The sequence below is a fragment of the Phyllobates terribilis genome, unplaced genomic scaffold (assembly GCF_046119375.1).
Source record: "Phyllobates terribilis strain yellow unplaced genomic scaffold, ASM4611937v1 Scaffold_12__6_contigs__length_324123572, whole genome shotgun sequence".
NCBI classification, from domain to species: domain Eukaryota; kingdom Metazoa; phylum Chordata; class Amphibia; order Anura; family Dendrobatidae; genus Phyllobates; species Phyllobates terribilis.
Window position 1 is genome coordinate 91,538,580 of NW_027362772.1, and position 22,703 is coordinate 91,561,282.

The 22,703-nt window shown below is 57.6% G+C and overlaps 1 protein-coding gene across 3 annotated transcripts in view; it reads right to left on the minus strand.

The window, feature by feature from the left end:
- Positions 1-22,703, minus strand: part of MFAP2 (microfibril associated protein 2) — a 38,521-nt gene that overhangs the window by 4,713 nt on the left and 11,105 nt on the right. For all 3 annotated transcript variants that reach the window (XM_073656144.1, XM_073656143.1, XM_073656145.1), the window contains 2 exons: positions 1,213-1,270; positions 1,043-1,093 (listed from right to left, as the gene is read on the minus strand). In XM_073656144.1, coding sequence (XP_073512245.1) covers positions 1,043-1,093; positions 1,213-1,270 — 109 coding nt within the window. The remainder of the gene's footprint in view (positions 1-1,042; positions 1,094-1,212; positions 1,271-22,703) is intronic.

Genomic DNA, 22,703 nt, shown 5'->3' on the forward strand with positions numbered 1-22,703 from the left:
TCCTCGCAGCTGAGGGTTTGTTACAATGTATTAGGTGTAGACTGATGCTCCTCGCAGCTGAGGGTTTGTTACAATGTATTAGGTGTAGACTGATGCGCCTCGCAGCTGAGGGTTTGTTACAATGTATTAGGTGTAGACAGATGCTCCTCGCAGCTGAGGGTTTGTTACAATGTATTAGGTGTAGACTGATGCTCCTCGCAGCTGAGGGTTTGTTACAATGTATTAGGTGTAGACTGATGCTCCTCGCAGCTGAGGGTTTGTTACAATGTATTAGGTGTAGACTGATGCTCCTCGCAGCTGAGGGTTTGTTACAATGTATTAGGTGTAGACTGATGCTCCTTGCAGCTGAGGGTTTGTTACAATGTATTAGGTGTAGACTGATGCGCCTCGCAGCTGAGGGTTTGTTACAATGTATTAGGTGTAGACAGATGCTCCTCGCAGCTGAGGGTTTGTTACAATGTATTAGGTGTAGACTGATGCTCCTCGCAGCTGAGGGTTTGTTACAATGTATTAGGTGTAGACTGATGCTCCTCGCAGCTGAGGGTTTGTTACAATGTATTAGGTGTAGACTGATGCTCCTCACAGCTGAGGGTTTGTTACAATGTATTAGGTGTAGACAGATGCTCCTCGCAGCTGAGGGTTTGTTACAATGTATTAGGTGTAGACAGATGCTCCTCGCAGCTGAGGGTTTGTTACAATGTATTAGGTGTAGACAGATGCTCCTCGCAGCTGAGGGTTTGTTACAATGTATTAGGTGTAGACTGATGCTCCTGGCAGCTGAGGGTTTGTTACAATGTATCTGAGTAGAACAGGTTTTCAGCCTCTTCCATTTACTAACGACAAGCAGAGATCTTAGCGATGGCGAGAAATGAAGACACAACGTTTATTAGAAAGCGACAGAACAAATCAGAATCACTGACACGGGACTGCGCCGGCCCTTTAAACGTAACATGCTCCATCTAAATAAATGGGGGGTTCCTGGAGTTATTTAGGGGTGTCCTGCAGGGGGCGTCTACACGAAGTGCCGGCGGCTCCTTCTTACCTGTGGGGCCGTCGTATTGGGCGTTTGTTTCAAACTGTTGAGCCCAAATTCCTGTAAACACAAAGAACATGGGGTCATTATATATCGGGGGCCCCGAACACGAGCAGACCGCGGGGGTCCGCCATATTGGATGTGACCGGTGACATCAGCTGGCGACGGTCGCCACTTACCCTGGATGCAGAGGATGAGGAGACAAGCGGCGCGCATGGCGGCAGGAACCGGTCTGATCTGGAGCATAAAACAGTCAGAGTTAATGACGCCCTCAGAGCAGCGCTCCCACAGCAGTGCAACACATGTGAGCACCCGAGCAACAAAGTGTCCGCCGACCTCACTAACAGCCGCGCCGGGATCCCCCATAACATCATTGTGACGATACAGTGTCAAAATCTTAATTATGCCAGACATACTTTCTGATGGCAAGAGTAGCACACCTTTATTTTTATATTGACTCTTTAATCTGTGTTCTTCTTTAGTTGATTAACACAGACTATTATTTGTATAACCCTAAATGCCTTCTGCTTTTTGATTCTGAAACAATGATGTGTATTTACAAGAGCCCCTGTGATACAAACTATGTAAATAGATTAGCTAGAACAATGAATGTTTGATAGATATGTTAAATACCATTGTAGGGTGTTTGCCAGTCAATCTTGGGGGATGAGCTGTGGATACTTGAGCCCTGCACCTTTACCTCTTACCTGTGCCTGATGACCTCACACAGATGTAAATATAAACAGGGATGTCTGTAGTGCTGGAGATGGAATAAGACTTGAGACAGAGTCAGAAGGACTTTGGACGGAGAATGAGAGACATCCTTCAGGAAAGTAGATGGATTGCATGGCATCCAAAGAGACACCGATTTGTATTCTACATGATTCTAGCCTAAGGGTAATGGCCCTGACTGGAAAGATTCGGATCTGCTCCATTAACCATCAGAGAGACATGGATATATTTTGGGGAGTTCAGGAGAAGACGAAAAAGTCACCTTGGCCCATGGATATATTGTTTGGGGTTGCTAGGTGGGACCCAGCGGTCTCCTAGAACCCATGGAGACATTTGGAGTTGCCAGGAGGGACCCACAATCATTCACATACAACTCTCAGCAGACAGGATGACCTTGGGGGTGCGCTGACTGACAGACATGAGGGGGCACTGAGGACAGTCAGGGGATCTTGTGCACCAAGATAGATCCTGGGAGACCAAGACATGGCGGCCAAGACGCTAACGTGATCATATGATCGGGACCTGGATTCCAGGACACAGAATGGAGGAGAGACTGGTTGCTAGGAGACGCTTGTTACATTGTATCACTAGAAACTATTCACATTCCGATGGAAGAGAAGTCACAAAAGTCGCCCCCGCATCCGTCACATTCACCTAGGAAGAGCTGTAGGAGCTCCCCTTTAAATACCGCAGGGTAAATGTACAGTGAAGGAAATAAGTATTTGATCCCTTGGTGTTTTTGTAAGTTTGCCCACTGACACAGACATGAACAGTCTATCATTTTAAGGGTCGGTTAATTTTAACATTGAGAGATAGAATATCCCCAAAACAATCAAGAAAATCACATTGTATAAATTAGATAAATGTATTTGCATTTTGCAGTGAGAAATAAGTATTTGATCCCCTACGAACCATTATGAGTTCTGGCTCCTAGTGAACTCGTTACCTGCATTACAGACGGCTGTCTTACATAGTCCCCTGTATAAAAGACTCCTGTTCACAGACTCAATTAATCAGTCAGACTCTAACCTCTACAACATGGGCAAGACCAAAGAGCTGTCAGGGACAAGATCATAGACCTGCAGAAAGCTGGAATGGGCTACAAAACCATAAGTAAGGCGCTGGGTGAGAAGGAGACAACTGTTGGTGTAATAGTAAGAAAATGGAAGAAATACAAAATGACTGTCAATCAACATCGATATGGGGTACCATGAAAAATCTCACCTCGTGGGGTGTCCTTGATCATGAGGAAGGTGAGAGATCAGCCTAAAACTACACGGGGAACTTGGTAATGATCTCCAGGCAGCTGGGACCACAGTCACCAAGAAAACCATTGGTAATACATTACTCCTTAAAGGTTTAAAATCTTGCAGCGCCCGCAAGGTCCCCCTGCTCAAGAAGGCACATGTGCCGGCCCGTCTGAAGTTACCAATGAACACCGGGATGATTCTGTGAGTTATTGGGAGAAGGTGCTGTGGTCAGATGAGACAAAAATTGAGCTCTTAACTCAACTCTCCGTGTTTGGAGGAAGAGAAATGCTGCCTATGACCCAAAGAACACCATCCCCACTGTCAAGCATGGAGGTGGAAACATTATGTTTTGGGGGTGTTTCTCTGCTAAGGGCACAGGACTACTTCACCACATCAATGGGAGAATGGATGGAGCCATGTACCGTAAAATCCTGAGTGACAACCTCCTTCCCTCCGCCAGGACATTAAAAATGGGTCGTGGCTGGGTCTTCCAGCAAGACAATGACCCAAAACATACAACTAAGGCAACAAAGGAGCAGCTCAAAAAGAAGCACAGTAAGGTCATGGAGTGGCCTAGCCAGTCTCCAGACCCCAATCCCAAAGAAAACTTATGGAGGGAGGTGAAGCTCCGAGTTGCCAAGCGACAGCCTCAAAATCTGAATGATTTAGAGATGATCGGCAAAGAGGAGTGGACCAAAACTCCTCCTGACATGTGCACAACCCTCATCAACTACAGAAAACCTCTGACTGCTGTGCTGCCAACAAGGGTTTTACCACCAAGTATTAAGTGTTGTGTGCCCCGTCCCCGCTCATTAATTAGTGTCACCCCCACCCATTCATACATGACCCTGTGTACTCCTCCCCCATATCCCCCCACTTCCCATACGTGACCCTGTCCGCCCCTCATTACTCCATGTCTCCCCACCACGTGCCCCCGTCCGCCCCTACCCCTCTCATTACTCCATGTCTCCCCTCCTCCCACATGTGACCCCGTCCGCCCCTACCCCGCTCATTACTCCATGTCTCCCCTCCTCCCACATGTGACCCTGTCTGCCCCTACCCCGCTCATTACTCCATGTCTCCCCTCCCCCACATGTGACCCCGTCCGCCCTTACCCCGCTCATTACTCCATGTCTCCCCTCCGCCACATGTGACCCCGTCCGCCCCTACCCCGCTCATTACTCCATGTCTCCCCTCCCCCACATGTGACCCCGTCTGCCCCTACCCCGCTCATTACTCCATGTCTCCCCTCCCCCACATGTGACCCCGTCCGCCCCTACCTCGCTCATTACTCCATGTCTCCCCTCCCCCCACATGTGACCCCGTCCGCCCCTACCCCGCTCATTATTCCATGTCTCCCCTCCCCCACATGTGACCCCGTCCGCCCCTACCCCGCTCATTACTCCATGTCTCCCCTCCCCCACATGTGACCCCGTCCGCCCCTACCCCGCTCATTACTCCATGTCTCCCCTCCGCCACATGTGACCCCGTCCGCCCCTACCTCGCTCATTACTCCATGTCTCCCCTCCCCCACATGTGACCCCGTCCGCCCTTACCCCGCTCATTACTCCATGTCTCCCCTCCGCCACATGTGACCCCGTCCGCCCCTACCCCGCTCATTACTCCATGTCTCCCCTCCTCCCACATGTGACCCCATCCGCCCCTACCCCGCTCATTACTCCATGTCTCCCCTCCCCCCACATGTGACCCCGTCCGCCCCTACCCCGCTCATTACTCCATGTCTCCCCTCCCCCACATGTGACCCCGTCCGCCCCTACCTCGCTCATTACTCCATGTCTCCCCTCCCCCACATGTGACCCCGTCCGCCCCTACCCCGCTCATTACTCCATGTCTCCCCTCCCCCACATGTGACCCCGTCCGCCCCTACCTCGCTCATTACTCCATGTCTCCCCTCCCCCACATGTGACCACGTCCGCCCCTACCCCGCTCATTACTCCATGTCTCCCCTCCCCCACATGTGACCCCGTCTGCCCCTACCCCGCTCATTACTCCATGTCTCCCCTCCCCCCACATGTGATCCCGTCCGCCCCTACCCCGCTCATTACTCCATGTCTCCCCTCCCCCCACATGTGACCCCGTCCGCCCCTACCCCGCTCATTACTCCATGTCTCCCCTCCCCCACATGTGACCCCGTACGCCCCTACCTCGCTCATTACTCCATGTCTCCCCTCCCCCACATGTGACCACGTCCGCCCCTACCCCGCTCATTACTCCATGTCTCCCCTCCCCCCACATGTGACCACGTCCGCCCCTACCCCGCTCATTACTCCATGTCTCCCCTCCCCCCACATGTGACCCCGTCCGCCCTTACCCCGCTCATTACTCCATGTCTCCCCTCCCCCCACATGTGACCCCGTCCGCCCTTACCCCGCTCATTACTCCATGTCTCCCCTCCCCCCACATGTGACCCCGTCCGCCCCTACCCCGCTCATTACTCCATGTCTCCCCTCCCCCACATGTGACCCCGTCTGCCCCTACCCCGCTCATTACTCCATGTCTCCCCTCCCCCCACATGTGACCCCGTCCGCCCCTACCCCGCTCATTACTCCATGTCTCCCCTCCCCCCACATGTGACCCCGTCCGCCCCTACCCCGCTCATTACTCCATGTCTCCCCTCCCCGCACATGTGACCCCGTCGGCCCCTACCCCGCTCATTACTCCATGTCTCCCCTCCCCCACATGTGACCCCGTCCACCCCAACCTCGCTCATTACTCCATGTCTCCCCTCCCCCACATGTGACCCCGTCCGCCCCTACCCCGCTCATTACTCCATGTCTCCCCTCCCCCACATGTGACCCCGTCCGCCCCTACCTCGCTCATTACTCCATGTCTCCCCTCCCCCACATGTGACCACGTCCGCCCCTACCCCGCTCATTACTCCATGTCTCCCCTCCCCCCACATGTGACCCCGTCCGCCCCTACCCCGCTCATTACTCCATGTCTCCCCTCCACCTCATGTGACCCCGTCCGCCCCTACCCCGCTCATTACTCCATGTCTCCCCTCCCCCCACATGTGACCCCGTCCGCCCCTACCTCGCTCATTACTCCATGTCTCCCCTCCCCCACATGTGACCACGTCCGCCCCTACCCCGCTCATTACTCCATGTCTCCCCTCCCCCACATGTGACCCCGTCCGCCCCTACCCCGCTCATTACTCCATGTCCCCCCTCCTCCCACATGTGACCCCGTCCGCCCCTACCCCGCTCATTACTCCATGTCTCCCCTCCCCCACATGTGACCCCGTCCGCCCCTACTCTGCTCATTACTCCATGTCTCCCCTCCCCCACATGTGACCCCGTCCGCCCCTACCCCGCTCATTACTCCATGTCCCCCCCTCCTCCCACATGTGACCCCATCCGCCCCTACCCCGCTCATTACTCCATGTCTCCCCTCCCCCCACATGTGACCACGTCCGCCCCTACCCCGCTCATTACTCCATGTCTCCCCTCCCCCCACATGTGACCCCGTCCGCCCCTACCTCGCTCATTACTCCATGTCTCCCCTCCTCCCACATGGGACCCCGTCCGCCCCTACCCCGCTCATTACTCCATGTCTCCCCTCCCCCCACATGTGACCCCGTCCGCCCCTACCCCGCTCATTACTCCATGTCTCCCCTCCCCCACATGTGACCCCGTCCGCCCTTACCCCGCTCATTACTCCATGTCTCCCCTCCCCCACATGTGACCCCGTCCGCCCTTACCCCGCTCATTACTCCATGTCTCCCCTCCTCCCACATGTGACCCCGTCCGCCCCTACCCCGCTCATTACTCCATGTCTCCCCTCCCCCCACATGTGACCCCGTCCGCCCCTACCCCGCTCATTACTCCATGTCTCCCCTCCCCCACATGTCACCCCGTCCGCCCCTACCCCGCTCATTACTCCATGTCTCCCCTCCCCCCACATGTGACCCCGTCCGCCCCTACCCCGCTCATTACTCCATGTCTCCCCTCCCCCACATGTGACCCCGTCCGCCCTTACCCCGCTCATTACTCCATGTCTCCCCTCCCCCCACATGTGACCCCGTCCGCCCCTACCCCGCTCATTACTCCATGTCTCCCCTCCGCAACATGTGACCCCGTCAGCCCCTACCCTGCTCATTACTCCATGTCTCCCCTCCCCCCACATGTGACCCCGTCCGCCCCTACCCCGCTCATTACTCCATGTCTCCCCTCCCCCACATGTGACCCCGTCCGCCCCTACCCCGCTCATTACTCCATGTCTCCCCTCCTCCCACATGTGACCCCATCCGCCCCTACCCCGCTCATTACTCCATGTCTCCCCTCCCCCCACATGTGACCCCGTCCGCCCCTACCCCGCTCATTATTCCATGTCTCCCCTCCCCCACATGTGACCCCGTCCGCCGCTACCTCGCTCATTACTCCATGTCTCCCCTCCCCCACATGTGACCACGTCCGCCCCTACCTCGCTCATTACTCCATGTCTCCCCTCCTCCCACATGTGACCCCGTCCGCCCCTACCCCGCTCATTATTCCATGTCTCCCCTCCCCCACATGTGACCACGTCCGCCCCTACCCCGCTCATTACTCCATGTCTCCCCTCCCCCCACATGTGACCCCGTCCGCCCGTACCCCGCTCATTACTCCATGTCTCCCCTCCCCCACATGTGACCACGTCCGCCCTTACCCCGCTCATTACTCCATGTCTCCCCTCCCCCACATGTGACCCCGTCCGCCCTTACCCCGCTCATTACTCCATGTCTCCCCTCCCCCCACATGTGACCCCGTCCGCCCCTACCCCGCTCATTACTCCATGTCTCCCCTCCCCCACATGTGACCCCGTCCGCCCCTACCCCGCTCATTACTCCATGTCTCCCCTCCCCCCACATGTGACCCCGTCCGCCCCTACCCCGCTCATTACTCCATGTCTCCCCTCCCCCCACATGTGACCCCGTCCGCCCCTACCCCGCTCATTACTCCATGTCTCCCCTCCCCCCACATGTGACCCCGTCCGCCCCTACCCCGCTCATTACTCCATGTCTCCCCTCCCCCCACATGTGACCCCGTCCGCCCCTACCCCGCTCATTACTCCATGTCTCCCCTCCCCCCACATGTGACCCCGTCCGCCCTTACCCCGCTCATTACTCCATGTCCCCCCTCCTCCCACATGTGACCCCGTCCGCCCCTACCCCGCTCATTACTCCATGTCTCCCCTCCCCCCACATGTGACCCCGTCCGCCACTACCCTGCTCATTACTCCATGTCTCCCCTCCCCCCACATGTGACCCCGTCCGCCCCTACCCTGCTCATTACTCCATGTCTCCCCTCCCCCACATGTGACCACGTCCGCCCCTACCCCGCTCATTACTCCATGTCTCCCCTCCCCCCACATGTGACCCCGTCCGCCCCTACCCCGCTCATTACTCCATGTCTCCCCTCCCCCACATGTGACCACGTCCGCCCCTACCCCGCTCATTACTCCATGTCTCCCCTCCCACATGTGACCACGTCCGCCCCTACCCCGCTCATTACTCCATGTCTCCCCTCCCCCACATGTGACCCCGTCCGCCCCTACCCCGCTCATTACTCCATGTCTCCCCTCCGCCACATGTGACCCCGTCCGCCCCTACCCCGCTCATTACTCCATGTCTCCCCTCCCCCCACATGTGACCCCGTCCGCCCTTACCCCGCTCATTACTCCATGTCCCCCCTCCTCCCACATGTGACCCCGTCCGCCCCTACCCCGCTCATTACTCCATGTCTCCCCTCCCCCACATGTGACCCCGTCCGCCCCTACCCCGCTCATTACTCCATGTCTCCCCTCCCCCCACATGTGACCCCGTCCGCCCCTACCCCGCTCATTACTCCATGTCTCCCCTCCCCCCACATGTGACCCCGTCCGCCCCTACCCCGCTCATTACTCCATGTCTCCCCTCCCCCCACATGTGACCCCGTCCGCCCCTACCCCGCTCATTACTCCATGTCTCCCCTCCCCCACATGTGACCCCGTCCGCCCCTACCCCGCTCATTATTCCATGTCTCCCCTCCCCCCACATGTGACCCCGTCCGCCTCTACCCCGCCTCATTACTCCATGTCTCCCCTCCCCCCACATGTGACCCCGTCCGCCCTTACCCCGCTCATTACTCCATGTCTCCCCTCCCCCATGTGACCCCGTCTGCCCCTACCCCGCTCATTACTCCATGTCTCCCCTCCCCCACATGTGACCCCGTCCGCCCCTACCCCGCTCATTACTCCATGTCTCCCCTCCCCCCACATGTGACCTCGTCCGCCTCTACCCCGCCTCATTACTCCATGTCTCCCCTCCCCCATGTGACCCCGTCTGCCCCTACCCCGCTCATTACTCCATGTCTCCCCTCCCCCACATGTGACCCCGTCCGCCCCTACCCCGCTCATTACTCCATGTCTCCCCTCCCCCCACATGTGACCCCGTCCGCCCCTACCCCGTTCATTACTCCATGTCTCCCCTCCTCCCACATGTGACCCCGTCCGCCCCTACCCCGCTCATTACTCCATGTCTCCCCTCCCCACATGTGACCCCGTCCGCCCCTACCCCGCTCATTATTCCATGTCTCCCCTCCCCCCACATGTGACCCCGTCCGCCTGTACCCCGCCTCATTACTCCATGTCTCCCCTCCCCCCACATGTGACCCCGTCCGCCCTTACCCCGCTCATTACTCCATGTCTCCCCTCCCCCATGTGACCCCGTCCGCCCCTACCCTGCTCATTACTCCATGTCTCCCCTCCACCACATGTCACCCCGTCCGCCCTTACCCCGCTCATTACTCCATGTCTCCCCTCCCCATGTGACCCCGTCCGCCCTTACCCCACTCATTACTCCATGTCTCCCCTCCCCATGTGACCCCGTCCGCCCCTACCCCGCTCATTACTCCATGTCTCCCCTCCCCCCACATGTGACCCCGTCCACCCCTACCCCGCTCATTACTCCATGTCTCCCCTCCCCCCACATGTGACCCCGTCCGCCCCTACCCCGCTCATTACTCCATGTCCCCCCCTCCTCCCACATGTGACCCCGTCCGCCCCTACCCCGCTCATTACTCCATGTCTCCCCTCCCACATGTCACCCCGTCCGCCCCTACCCCGCTCATTACTCCATGTCTCCCCTCCCCCATGTGACCCCGTCCGCCCCTACCCTGCTCATTACTCCATGTCTCCCCTCCACCTCATGTGACCCCGTCCGCCCCTACCCCGCTCATTACTCCATGTCTCCCCTCCACCACATGTGACCCCGTCCGCCCCTACCCCGCTCATTACTCCATGTCTCCCCTCCCCCACATGTGACCCCGTCCGCCCCTACCCCGCTCATTACTCCATGTCCCCCCCTCCTCCCACATGTGACCCCGTCGGCCCCTACCCCGCTCATTACTCCATGTCTCCCCTCCCCCATGTGACCCCGTCCGCCCCTACCCCGCTCATTACTCCATGTCCCCCCCTCCTCCCACATGTGACCCCGTCCGCCCCTACCCCGCTCATTACTCCATGTCTCCCCTCCACCATGTGACCCCGTCCGCCCCTACCCCGCTCATTACTCCATGTCTCCCCTCCCCCCACATGTGACCCCGTCTGCCCCTACCCCGCTCATTACTCCATGTCCCCCCCTCCTCCCACATGTGACCACGTCCGCCCCTACCCCGCTCATTACTCCATGTCCCCCCCTCCTCCCACATGTGACCCCGTCCGCCCCTACCCCGCTCATTACTCCATGTCTCCCCCCCCCCACATGTGACCCCGTCCGCCCCTACCCCGCTCATTACTCCATGTCTCCCCTCCCCCATGTGACCCCGTCCGCCCCTACCCTGCTCATTACTCCATGTCTCCCCTCCCCCACATGTGACCACGTCCGCCCCTACCCCGCTCATTACTCCATGTCTCCCCTCCCCCACATGTGACCACGTCCGCCCCTACCCCGCTCATTACTCCATGTCTCCCCTCCCCCCACATGTCACCCCGTCCGCCCCTACCCCGCTCATTACTCCATGTCTCCCCTCCCCCACATGTGACCCCGTCCGCCCCTACCCCGCTCATTACTCCATGTCTCCCCTCCCCCACATGTGACCCCGTCCGCCCCTACCCCGCTCATTACTCCATGTCTCCCCTCCCCCACATGTGACCCCGTCCGCCCCTACCCCGCTCATTACTCCATGTCTCCCCTCCCCCCACATGTGACCCCGTCCGCCCCTACCCCGCTCATAACTCCATGTCTCCCCTCCCCCACATGTGACCCCGTCCGCCCCTACCCCGCTCATTACTCCATGTCTCCCCTCCCCCCACATGTGACCCCGTCCGCCCCTACCCCGCTCATTACTCCATGTCTCCCCTCCCCCCACATGTGACCCCGTCCGCCCCTACCCCGCTCATTACTCCATGTCTCCCCTCCCCCCACATGTGACCCCGTCCGCCCCTACCCCGCTCATTATTCCATGTCCCTCCCTCCCCCCACATGTGACCCCGTCCGCCCCTACCTCGCTCATTACTCCATGTCTCCCCTCCCCCATGTGCATGTCTCCCCTCCCCCATGTGACCCCGTCCGCCCCTACCCCGCTCATTACTCCATGTCCCTCCCTCCCCCCACATGTGACCCCGTCCGCCCCTACCCCGCTCATTACTCCATGTCTCCCCTCCCCCACATGTGACCCCGTCCGCCCCTACCCCGCTCATTACTCCATGTCTCCCCTCCCCCCACATGTGACCCCGTCCGCCCCTACCCCGCTCATTACTCCATGTCTCCCCTCCCCCACATGTGACCCCGTCCGCCCCTACCCCGCTCATTACTCCATGTCTCCCCTCCCCCACATGTGACCATGTCCGCCCCTACCCCGCTCATTACTCCATGTCTCCCCTCCCCCACATGTGACCCCGTCCGCCCCTACCCTGCTCATTACTCCATGTCTCCCCTCCCCCCACATGTGACCCCGTCCGCCCCTACCCCGCTCATTACTCCATGTCTCCCCTCCCCCCACATGTGACCCCGTCCGCCCCTACCCCGCTCATTACTCCATGTCCCTCCCTCCCCCCACATGTGACCCCGTCCGCCCCTACCCCGCTCATTACTCCATGTCTCCCCTCCCCCATGTGACCCCGTCCGCCCCTACCCCGCTCATTACTCCATGTCTCCCCTCCCCCACATGTGACCCCGTCCGCCCCTACCCCGCTCATTACTCCATGTCTCCCCTCCCCCCACATGTGACCCCGTCCGCCCCTACCCCGCTCATTACTCCATGTCTCCCCTCTCCCACATGTGACCCCGTCCGCCCCTACCCCGCTCATTACTCCATGTCTCCCCTCCGCAACATGTGACCCCGTCCGCCCCTACCCTGCTCATTACTCCATGTCTCCCCTCCCCCCACATGTGACCCCGTCCGCCCCTACCCCGCTCATAACTCCATGTCTCCCCTCCCCCACATGTGACCCCGTCCGCCCCTACCCCGCTCATTACTCCATGTCTCCCCTCCCCCCACATGTGACCCCGTCCGCCCCTACCCCGCTCATTACTCCATGTCTCCCCTCCCCCCACATGTGACCCCGTCCGCCCCTACCCCGCTCATTACTCCATGTCCCTCCCTCCCCCCACATGTGACCCCGTCCGCCCCTACCTCGCTCATTACTCCATGTCTCCCCTCCCCCATGTGCATGTCTCCCCTCCCCCATGTGACCCCGTCCGCCCCTACCCCGCTCATTACTCCATGTCCCTCCCTCCCCCCACATGTGACCCCGTCCGCCCCTACCCCGCTCATTACTCCATGTCTCCCCTCCCCCACATGTGACCCCGTCCGCCCCTACCCCGCTCATTACTCCATGTCTCCCCTCCCCCCACATGTGACCCCGTCCGCCCCTACCCCGCTCATTACTCCATGTCTCCCCTCCCCCACATGTGACCCCGTCCGCCCCTACCCCGCTCATTACTCCATGTCTCCCCTCCCCCACATGTGACCATGTCCGCCCCTACCCCGCTCATTACTCCATGTCTCCCCTCCCCCACATGTGACCCCGTCCGCCCCTACCCAGCTCATTACTCCATGTCTCCCCTCCCCCCACATGTGACCCCGTCCGCCCCTACCCCGCTCATTACTCCATGTCTCCCCTCCCCCCACATGTGACCCCGTCCGCCCCTACCCCGCTCATTACTCCATGTCCCTCCCTCCCCCCACATGTGACCCCGTCCGCCCCTACCTCGCTCATTACTCCATGTCTCCCCTCCCCCATGTGACCCCGTCCGCCCCTACCCCGCTCATTACTCCATGTCTCCCCTCCCCCACATGTGACCCCGTCCGCCCCTACCTCGCTCATTACTCCATGTCTCCCCTCCCCCCCATGTGACCCCGTCCGCCCCTACCCCGCTCATTACTCCATGTCTCCCCTCCCCCCACATGTGACCCCGTCCGCCCCTACCCCGCTCATTACTCCATGTCTCCCCTCCCCCCACATGTGACCCCGTCCGCCCCTACCCCGCTCATTACTCCATGTCTCCCCTCTCCCACATGTGACCCCGTCCGCCCCTACCCCGCTCATTACTCCATGTCTCCCCTCCGCAACATGTGACCCCGTCCGCCCCTACCCTGCTCATTACTCCATGTCTCCCCTCCCCCCACATGTGACCCCGTCCGCCCCTACCCCGCTCATAACTCCATGTCTCCCCTCCCCCACATGTGACCCCGTCCGCCCCTACCCCGCTCATTACTCCATGTCTCCCCTCCCCCCACATGTGACCCCGTCCGCCCCTACCCCGCTCATTACTCCATGTCCCTCCCTCCCCCCACATGTGACCCCGTCCGCCCCTACCCCGCTCATTACTCCATGTCTCCCCTCCCCCATGTGACCCCGTCCGCCCCTACCCCGCTCATTACTCCATGTCTCCCCTCCCCCACATGTGACCCCGTCCGCCCCTACCCCGCTCATTACTCCATGTCTCCCCTCCCCCCACATGTGACCCCGTCCGCCCCTACCCCGCTCATTACTCCATGTCTCCCCTCTCCCACATGTGACCCCGTCCGCCCCTACCCCGCTCATTACTCCATGTCTCCCCTCCGCAACATGTGACCCCGTCCGCCCCTACCCTGCTCATTACTCCATGTCTCCCCTCCCCCCACATGTGACCCCGTCCGCCCCTACCCCGCTCATAACTCCATGTCTCCCCTCCCCCACATGTGACCCCGTCCGCCCCTACCCCGCTCATTACTCCATGTCTCCCCTCCCCCCACATGTGACCCCGTCCGCCCCTACCCCGCTCATTACTCCATGTCTCCCCTCCCCCCACATGTGACCCCGTCCGCCCCTACCCCGCTCATTACTCCATGTCCCTCCCTCCCCCCACATGTGACCCCGTCCGCCCCTACGTCGCTCATTACTCCATGTCTCCCCTCCCCCATGTGCATGTCTCCCCTCCCCCATGTGACCCCGTCCGCCCCTACCCCGCTCATTACTCCATGTCCCTCCCTCCCCCCACATGTGACCCCGTCCGCCCCTACCCCGCTCATTACTCCATGTCTCCCCTCCCCCACATGTGACCCCGTCCGCCCCTACTCCGCTCATTACTCCATGTCTCCCCTCCCCCCACATGTGACCCCGTCCGCCCCTACCCCGCTCATTACTCCATGTCTCCCCTCCCCCACATGTGACCCCGTCCGCCCCTACCCCGCTCATTACTCCATGTCCCTCCCTCCCCCCACATGTGACCCCGTCCGCCCCTACCTCGCTCATTACTCCATGTCTCCCCTCCCCCATGTGCATGTCTCCCCTCCCCCATGTGACCCCGTCCGCCCCTACCCCGCTCATTACTCCATGTCCCTCCCTCCCCCCACGTGACCCCGTCCGCCCCTACCCCGCTCATTACTCCATGTCTCCCCTCCCCCACATGTGACCCCGTCCGCCCCTACCCCGCTCATTACTCCATGTCTCCCCTCCCCCACATGTGACCCCGTCCGCCTCTACCCTGCTCATTACTCCATGTCTCCCCTCCCCCACATGTGACCCCGTCCGCCCCTACCCTGCTCATTACTCCATGTCTCCCCTCCCCCCACATGTGACCCCGTCCGCCCCTACCCCGCTCATTACTCCATGTCTCCCCTCCCCCCACATGTGACCCCGTCCGCCCCTACCCCGCTCATTACTCCATGTCCCTCCCTCCCCCCACATGTGACCCCGTCCGCCCCTACCTCGCTCATTACTCCATGTCTCCCCTCCCCCATGTGACCCCGTCCGCCCCTACCCCGCTCATTACTCCATGTCTCCCCTCCCCCCACATGCGACCCCGTCCGCCCCTACCCCGCTCATTACTCCATGTCTCCCCTCCCCCACATGTGACCCCGTCCGCCCCTACCCCGCTCATTACTCTGATCTTTCAGACAACGCGGCTATAGCAATCGATGTATCGGCCGTGGCTATGTGAGGGCTCGTAACACTCCTCGTGACCATCTTATTTATCCCCCTCCCAGACACACACATGGGGTACCGGAGAGGATCCGCTACATGTCTACATTCAGTGGGGGGCAATGCGGCGGATCCTCTCTCGGCAGTGGAACATTTTGAGCGCGGAGCCTTCCCTTCGGGAATACATTGGAGAATATCCGTGCATGGCACCACGACGGTCGAACACTCTAGGGGATTTATTGGTCTCCAGCCATTATATTCCCCCTATATCTAATCCCTTCGGATCCCGTGGCCCCAGGATGGGCACCTTCCCATGTGGACACTGTGCCGCCTGCACCAATGTCCTACGCAGTACGTCGTTCGCGAGCTCTGACGGCTCCCGCCATTTTGATATTCGCCACTATATTTCCTGTAGCACCACACATGTGGGTGCCGGTTAATATATGTTGGACTAACATCTAGGGAACTTGGAATCAGGGTTCGCGAGCACGTTAGGGACATTGTTGCGGCCCGGTCGGCCACTGATCCCCGGGAGCTTAAGACATTGCCTCGGCATTTCAGGGCCGTCCATAACTGTGATCCGCGGTCGCTGAAAATACGTGGTATTGATGTAGTTTGTCAGGGCTCTCGGGGTGGGAATGCCTGACGCCTCCAGGCACAAAAGGAGGCGAGGTGGATCATTACCCTGGATACCCTGGCGCCACGGGGTCTGAATGAGAGCCTGGCGTTTGCGCCATTCCTTTGATTAGACTCAACCTTGTTCTGTACCTTATTTAATATTTTACCATTTGAGTATAGGTGATGTCCTATTATCGGATATTAATGTATTTGATGGAATTGATTGATGTGTGCTCTCCAGCAATCCCTGCTTTATATTTCAACGTACGGGGGGTTATTTTGGTTTTCTGTCTTTTAATATTTTTCGTTTTGATTTTCATTTTTTTTAATTGTGTTTATTCTTCACGCCTCTTGAAAAAGCACCCGCGAAACGCGCGTCGAGGCTGTCCTCTACGACAGGCACCTGCCCTCCTGTGGTCCCCTTTCTACGTGTGACATTATCTTTCGGCGAGTCACCACTGTCCTGTTAATGAGATGCACTATGGCAGTTGATTAATACAACAGGACTGTGGTAGGTGTGATCCCAATATATTTTGTGTTATACTGATATGTCCATGTATACCACCTCTTCCTGCCCTTGTCTTTCCCTTCTGCCCTTATTGTTTTTTTGTGTCTTATACTTAGTATTTATTGTATTCCTTCCATTTAAGGAGGATTTGTGTACATGATTTGCAGTTTCATGTCATTTATGTACTTCATAAATACATTTATATCACCTTTTCTTCTATGGGCTAAAGCTAAAGTGGGGTTGTTGATCCGCATGTCTGCACTTTACATTATGTATCTTGTCATTTCTATATGAAGTTTTATAAGAATTATTAATAAAGTTTATTCATGCCAATATACTCGTTTTTCCTCCGGTTTAAACATTATTAGATCTGCAGCAGATCTGCAGCTTACACCGGACGATGTGCTGCTGAGAACAAGGATTTTTGTTCCGGCATAAACAATCCAATCACTCGATGAATGAGCAGCATTGTGCTCATTAAGTATAATGCACTCCCCATAGTCCTCCATATAATATAATGCACTCCCCATAGTCCTCCATATAATATAATGCACTCCCCATAGTCCTCCATATAATATAATGCACTCCTCATAGTCCTCCATATAATATAATGCACTCCCCATAGTCCTCCGTATAGTATAATGCACTCCCCATAGTCCTCCATACAGTATAATTGCACTCCCCATAGTCCTCCATTCAGTATAATGCACTCCCCATAATCCTCCATACAGTATACTGCACTCCCCATAGTCCTCCATACAGTATAATGCACTCCCCATAGTCCTCCATATAGTATAATGCACTCTCCATAGTCCTCCATACAGTATAATGCACTCCCCATAGTCCTCCATATAGTATAATAGGCCCCACATAGTCCTCCATACAGTATAATGCACTCCCCATAGTCCTCCATACAGTATAATGCACTCTCCATATAGTATATTTCATTCCCCATTGTACTTTATCGAAGACTGTGCACTCCCCATAGTCCTCCATACAGTATAATGCACTCCCCATAGTCCTCCATATAGTATAATGGGCCCCACATAGTCCTCCATACAGTATAATGCACTCCCCATAGTCCTCCATACAGTATAATGCACTCCCCATAGTCCTCCATACAGTATAATGCACTCCCCATAGTCCTCCATATAGTATAATGGGCCCCACATAGTCCTCCATACAGTATAATGCACTCCCCATAATCCTCCATACAGTATACTGCACTCCCCATAGTCCTCCATACAGTATAATGCACTCCCCATAGTCCTCCATATAGTATAATGGGCCCCACATAGTCCTCCATACAGTATAATGCACTCCCCATAGTCCTCCATACAGTATAATGCACTCTCCATAGTCCTCCATATAGTATATTTCATTCCCCATTGTACTTTATCGAAGACTGTGCACTCCCCATATAGTACAATGCAGCCCCATAGAGTATTATGGCCACCATGTATTCACGGATTTAAAAAAATAAATAACAATACTTACCTCTCCTCGTTGCCCTGCTGCTCCGGTCTCTGCAGCGCGTCTACTCAGCAGCTCCACTGCCCGGCACAGCGCGGTGCGTGATGAAGTGACGCCATTGCGCTTGCTGCATCAGACCCAGAGGGTGAATGATGAGTGTGTGTGGGGGGGATATGGGCGGAACCAGCGCTGGCACCGGGCCCCCCTGACTCACAAGCCCCAGAGGGGCCCATAGGGGCTGAGGACGGGAGACGCAGCGATCGGCCAAGGAGACTTAGTGCAGCAGATGAGACATCATGTTACTTCCCTGAGACATCAGCAGATGTCCAGCAGTGCCATCAGCGCAGAACGGGCAGTGGCCGGGGGGCCGGATACTGTATGGAGCCGTAAGGTCAGAGGTCATCTTCATGGAAGAATTGCGGCTAAGAAGCCCCAGACCTTCCACATGGAAACAATCAGGTGACACAGGAACCGGAAGAAGAGAATGTCCGCAGTCTCCGGAGCGAGGGCTAAAATGTGGAATATTAGACTGTAGCGGAAGCAGATTGTTCCCCGAAGGTCGGAGAGCGGCACAATAATGAGGGTCAACAGTGGAGGGTCCGGCAGGTCTGTGGTGGCAATTCAGTAAATGGAGTTGTGGATCAACCAACATCCAACCAATGTCATTAAGAACGAGGAGCCCTGATCTCCCATCATCCCGTCTGTGGATTACATGAAGAGACGGAAGGATCCGCACAAGCCTCAGACACAGAAGATCTGGGGTCAGGTCTCCAAGATGTTTGGCACAACCTCCTGCCGAGAGCCTCCATAACCAGTGTACAAGTGACGAGAAGTGATGGAGGCGACGGGCGGTCCCCAGATACTGATGATGGAGGCGACGGGCGGTCACCAGATACTGATGATGGAGGCGACGGGCGGTCCCCAGATACTGATGATGGAGGCGACATGCGGTCCCCAGATACTGATGATGGAGGCGACGGGCGGTCCCCAGATACTGATGATGGAGGCGACGGGCGGTCACCAGATACTGATGATGGAGGCGACGGGCGGTCCCCAGATACTGATGATGGAGGCGACGGGCGGTCACCAGATACTGATGATGGAGGTGACGGGCGGTCCCCAGATACTGATGATGGAGGCGACGGGCGGTCACCAGATACTGATGATGGAGGCGACGGGCGGTCACCAGATACTGATGATGGAGGCGACGGGCGGTCCCCAGATACTGATGATGGAGGCGACGGGCGGTCACCATATACTGATGATGGAGGCGACGGGCGGTCACCAGATACTGATGATGGAGGCGACGGGCGGTCCCCAGATACTGATGATGGAGGCGACGGGCGGTCACCAGATACTGATGATGGAGGCGACGGGCGGTCACCAGATACTGATGATGGAGGCGACGGGCGGTCCCCAGATACTGATGATGGAGGCGACGGGCGGTCACCAGATACAGATGAGGGAGGCGACGGGCGGTCACTGGATACTGATGATGGAGGCGACGGGCGGTCACCAGATACTGATGATGGAGACGACAGGAAGTCACCAAATAATGATGATGGAGGCGATGGGCGGTCACCAGATACTGATGATGGAGGTGACGGACAGTCACCAGATACTGATGATGGAGTCAACGGGCGGTCACCAGATACTGATGATGGAGTCAACGGGCGATCACCAGATACTGATGATGGAGGTGACGGACAGTCACCAGATACTGATGATGGAGGCGACGGGCGGTCCCCAGATACTGATGATGGAGGCGACGGGCGGTCCCCAGATACTGATGATGGAGGCGACGGGCGGTCACCAGATACTGATGATGGAGGCGACGGGCGGTCCCCAGATACTGATGATGGAGGCGACGGGCGGTCACCAGATACAGATGAGGGAGGCGACGGGCGGTCACTGGATACTGATGATGGAGGCGACGGGCGGTCACCAGATACTGATGATGGAGACGACAGGAAGTCACCAAATAATGATGATGGAGGCGATGGGCGGTCACCAGATACTGATGATGGAGGTGACGGACAGTCACCAGATACTGATGATGGAGTCAACGGGCGGTCACCAGATACTGATGATGGAGTCAACGGGCGATCACCAGATACTGATGATGGAGGTGACGGACAGTCACCAGATACTGATGATGGAGGCGACGGGCGGTCACCAGATACTGATGATGGAGGCGACGGGCGGTCACCAGAGAATGATGATGGAGGCGACGGGCGGTCACCAGATACAGATGAGGGAGGCGACGGACGGTCACCGGATACTGATGATGGAGGTGACGGGCGGTCACCAGATACTGATGATGGAGGCAACGGGCGGTCACCAGATACTGATGATGGAGGTGAAGGGGCGGATCCGCACAAGCATCAGACACAGAAGATCTGGGGTCAGGTCTCCAAGATGTTTGGTACAATCTCCTGAAGAGATCCTCCATAACCAGTGTACAAGTGATGAGAAGGAAGTGATGGAGGCGACGAGAGGTCACCAGATACTGATAATGAAGGTGACGGGCGGTCACTGGATACTGATGATGAAGGCGACGGACAGTCACCAAAGAATGACGATGGAGGTGACGGACAGTCACCAGATAGTGATGATGGAGGTGACGGACGGTCACCGGATACTGATGATGGAGGCGACGGACGGTCACCGGATACTGATGATGGAGGTGACGGGCGGTCACCAGATACTGATGATGGAGGCAACGGGCGGTCACCAGATACTGATGATGGAGGCAACGGGCGGTCACCAGATACTGATGATGGAGGCAACGGGCGGTCACCAGATACTGATGATGGATGTGACAAGCGGTCACCAGATACTGATGATGGATGTGACAGGCGGTCACCAGATACTGATGATGGAATGGGCGGTCACCAAGTACTGATGATGGAGGTGAAGGGCAGATCCGCACAAGCATCAGACACAGAAGATCTGGGGTCAGGTCTCCAAGATGTTTCGTACAATCTCCTGAAGAGATCCTCCATAACCAGTGTACAAGTGATGAGAAGGAAGTGATGGAGGCGACGAGAGGTCACCAGATACTGATGATGAAGGTGACGGGCGGTCACTGGATACTGATGATGGAGGCGACGGACAGTCACCAAAGAATGACGATGGAGGTGACAGGTGGTCACCAGATACTGACGATGGAGGTGACGGGCGGTCACCAGATACTGACGATGGAGGTGACGGGCGGTCACCAGATACTGACGATGGAGGTGACGGACGGTCACCAGATACTGACGATGGAGGTGACGGACGGTCACTGGATACTGATGATGGAGGCGACGGGCGGTCACCAGATACTGACGATGGAGGTGACGGGCGGTCACCAGATACTGACGATGGAGGTGACGGACGGTCACCAGATACTGATGATGGAGGTGACGGACGGTCACCGGATACTGATGATGGAGGGGACGGACGGTCACTGGATACTGATGATGGAGGGGACGGACGGTCACTGGATACTGATGATGGAGGTGACGGGCGGTCACCAGATACTGATGATGGAGGCGACGGACAGTCACCAAAGAATGACGATGGAGGTGACAGGTGGTCACCAGATACTGACGATGGAGGTGACAGGCGGTCACCAGATACTGACGATGGAGGTGACGGGCGGTCACCAGATACTGATGATGGAGGTGACGGGCGGTCACCAGATACTGATGATGGAGGGGACGGACGGTCACCGGATACTGATGATGGAGGGGACGGACAGTCACCAGATACTGATGATGGAGGTGACGGACAGTCACCAGATACTGATGATGGAGTCAACGGGCGGTCACCAGATACTGATGATGGAGTCAACGGGCGATCACCAGATACTGATGATGGAGGTGACGGACAGTCACCAGATACTGATGATGGAGGCGACGGGCGGTCACCAGATACTGATGATGGAGGCGACGGGCAGTCACCAGAGAATGATGATGGAGGCGACGGGCGGTCACCAGATACAGATGAGGGAGGCGACGGACGGTCACCGGATACTGATGATGGAGGTGACGGGCGGTCACCAGAGAATGATGATGGAGGCGACGGGCGGTCACCAGATACAGATGAGGGAGGCGACGGACGGTCACCAGAGAATGATGATGGAGGCGACGGGCGGTCACCAGAGAATGATGATGGAGGCGACGGGCGGTCACCAGACACTGATGATGGAGGCGACGGGCGGTCACCAGAGAATGATGATGGAGGCGACGGGCGGTCACCAGATACAGATGAGGGAGGCGACGGACGGTCACCGGATACTGATGATGGAGGCAACGGGCGGTCACCAGATACTGATGATGGATGTGACAAGCGGTCACCAGATACTGATGATGGATGTGACAGGCGGTTACCAGATACTGATGATGGAATGGGCTGTCACCAAGTACTGATGATGGAGGTGAAGGGCGGATCCGCACAAGCATCAGACACAGAAGATCTGGGGTCAGGTCTCCAAGATGTTTGGTACAATCTCCTGAAGAGATCCTCCATAACCAGTGTACAAGTGATGAGAAGGAAGTGATGGAGGCGACGAGAAGTCACCAGATACTGATGATGGAGGCGACGGGCCGTCACCAGATACTGATGATGAAGGTGACGGGCGGTCACTGGATACTGATGATGGAGGCGACGGACAGTCACCAAAGAATGACGATGGAGGTGACAGGTGGTCACCAGATAC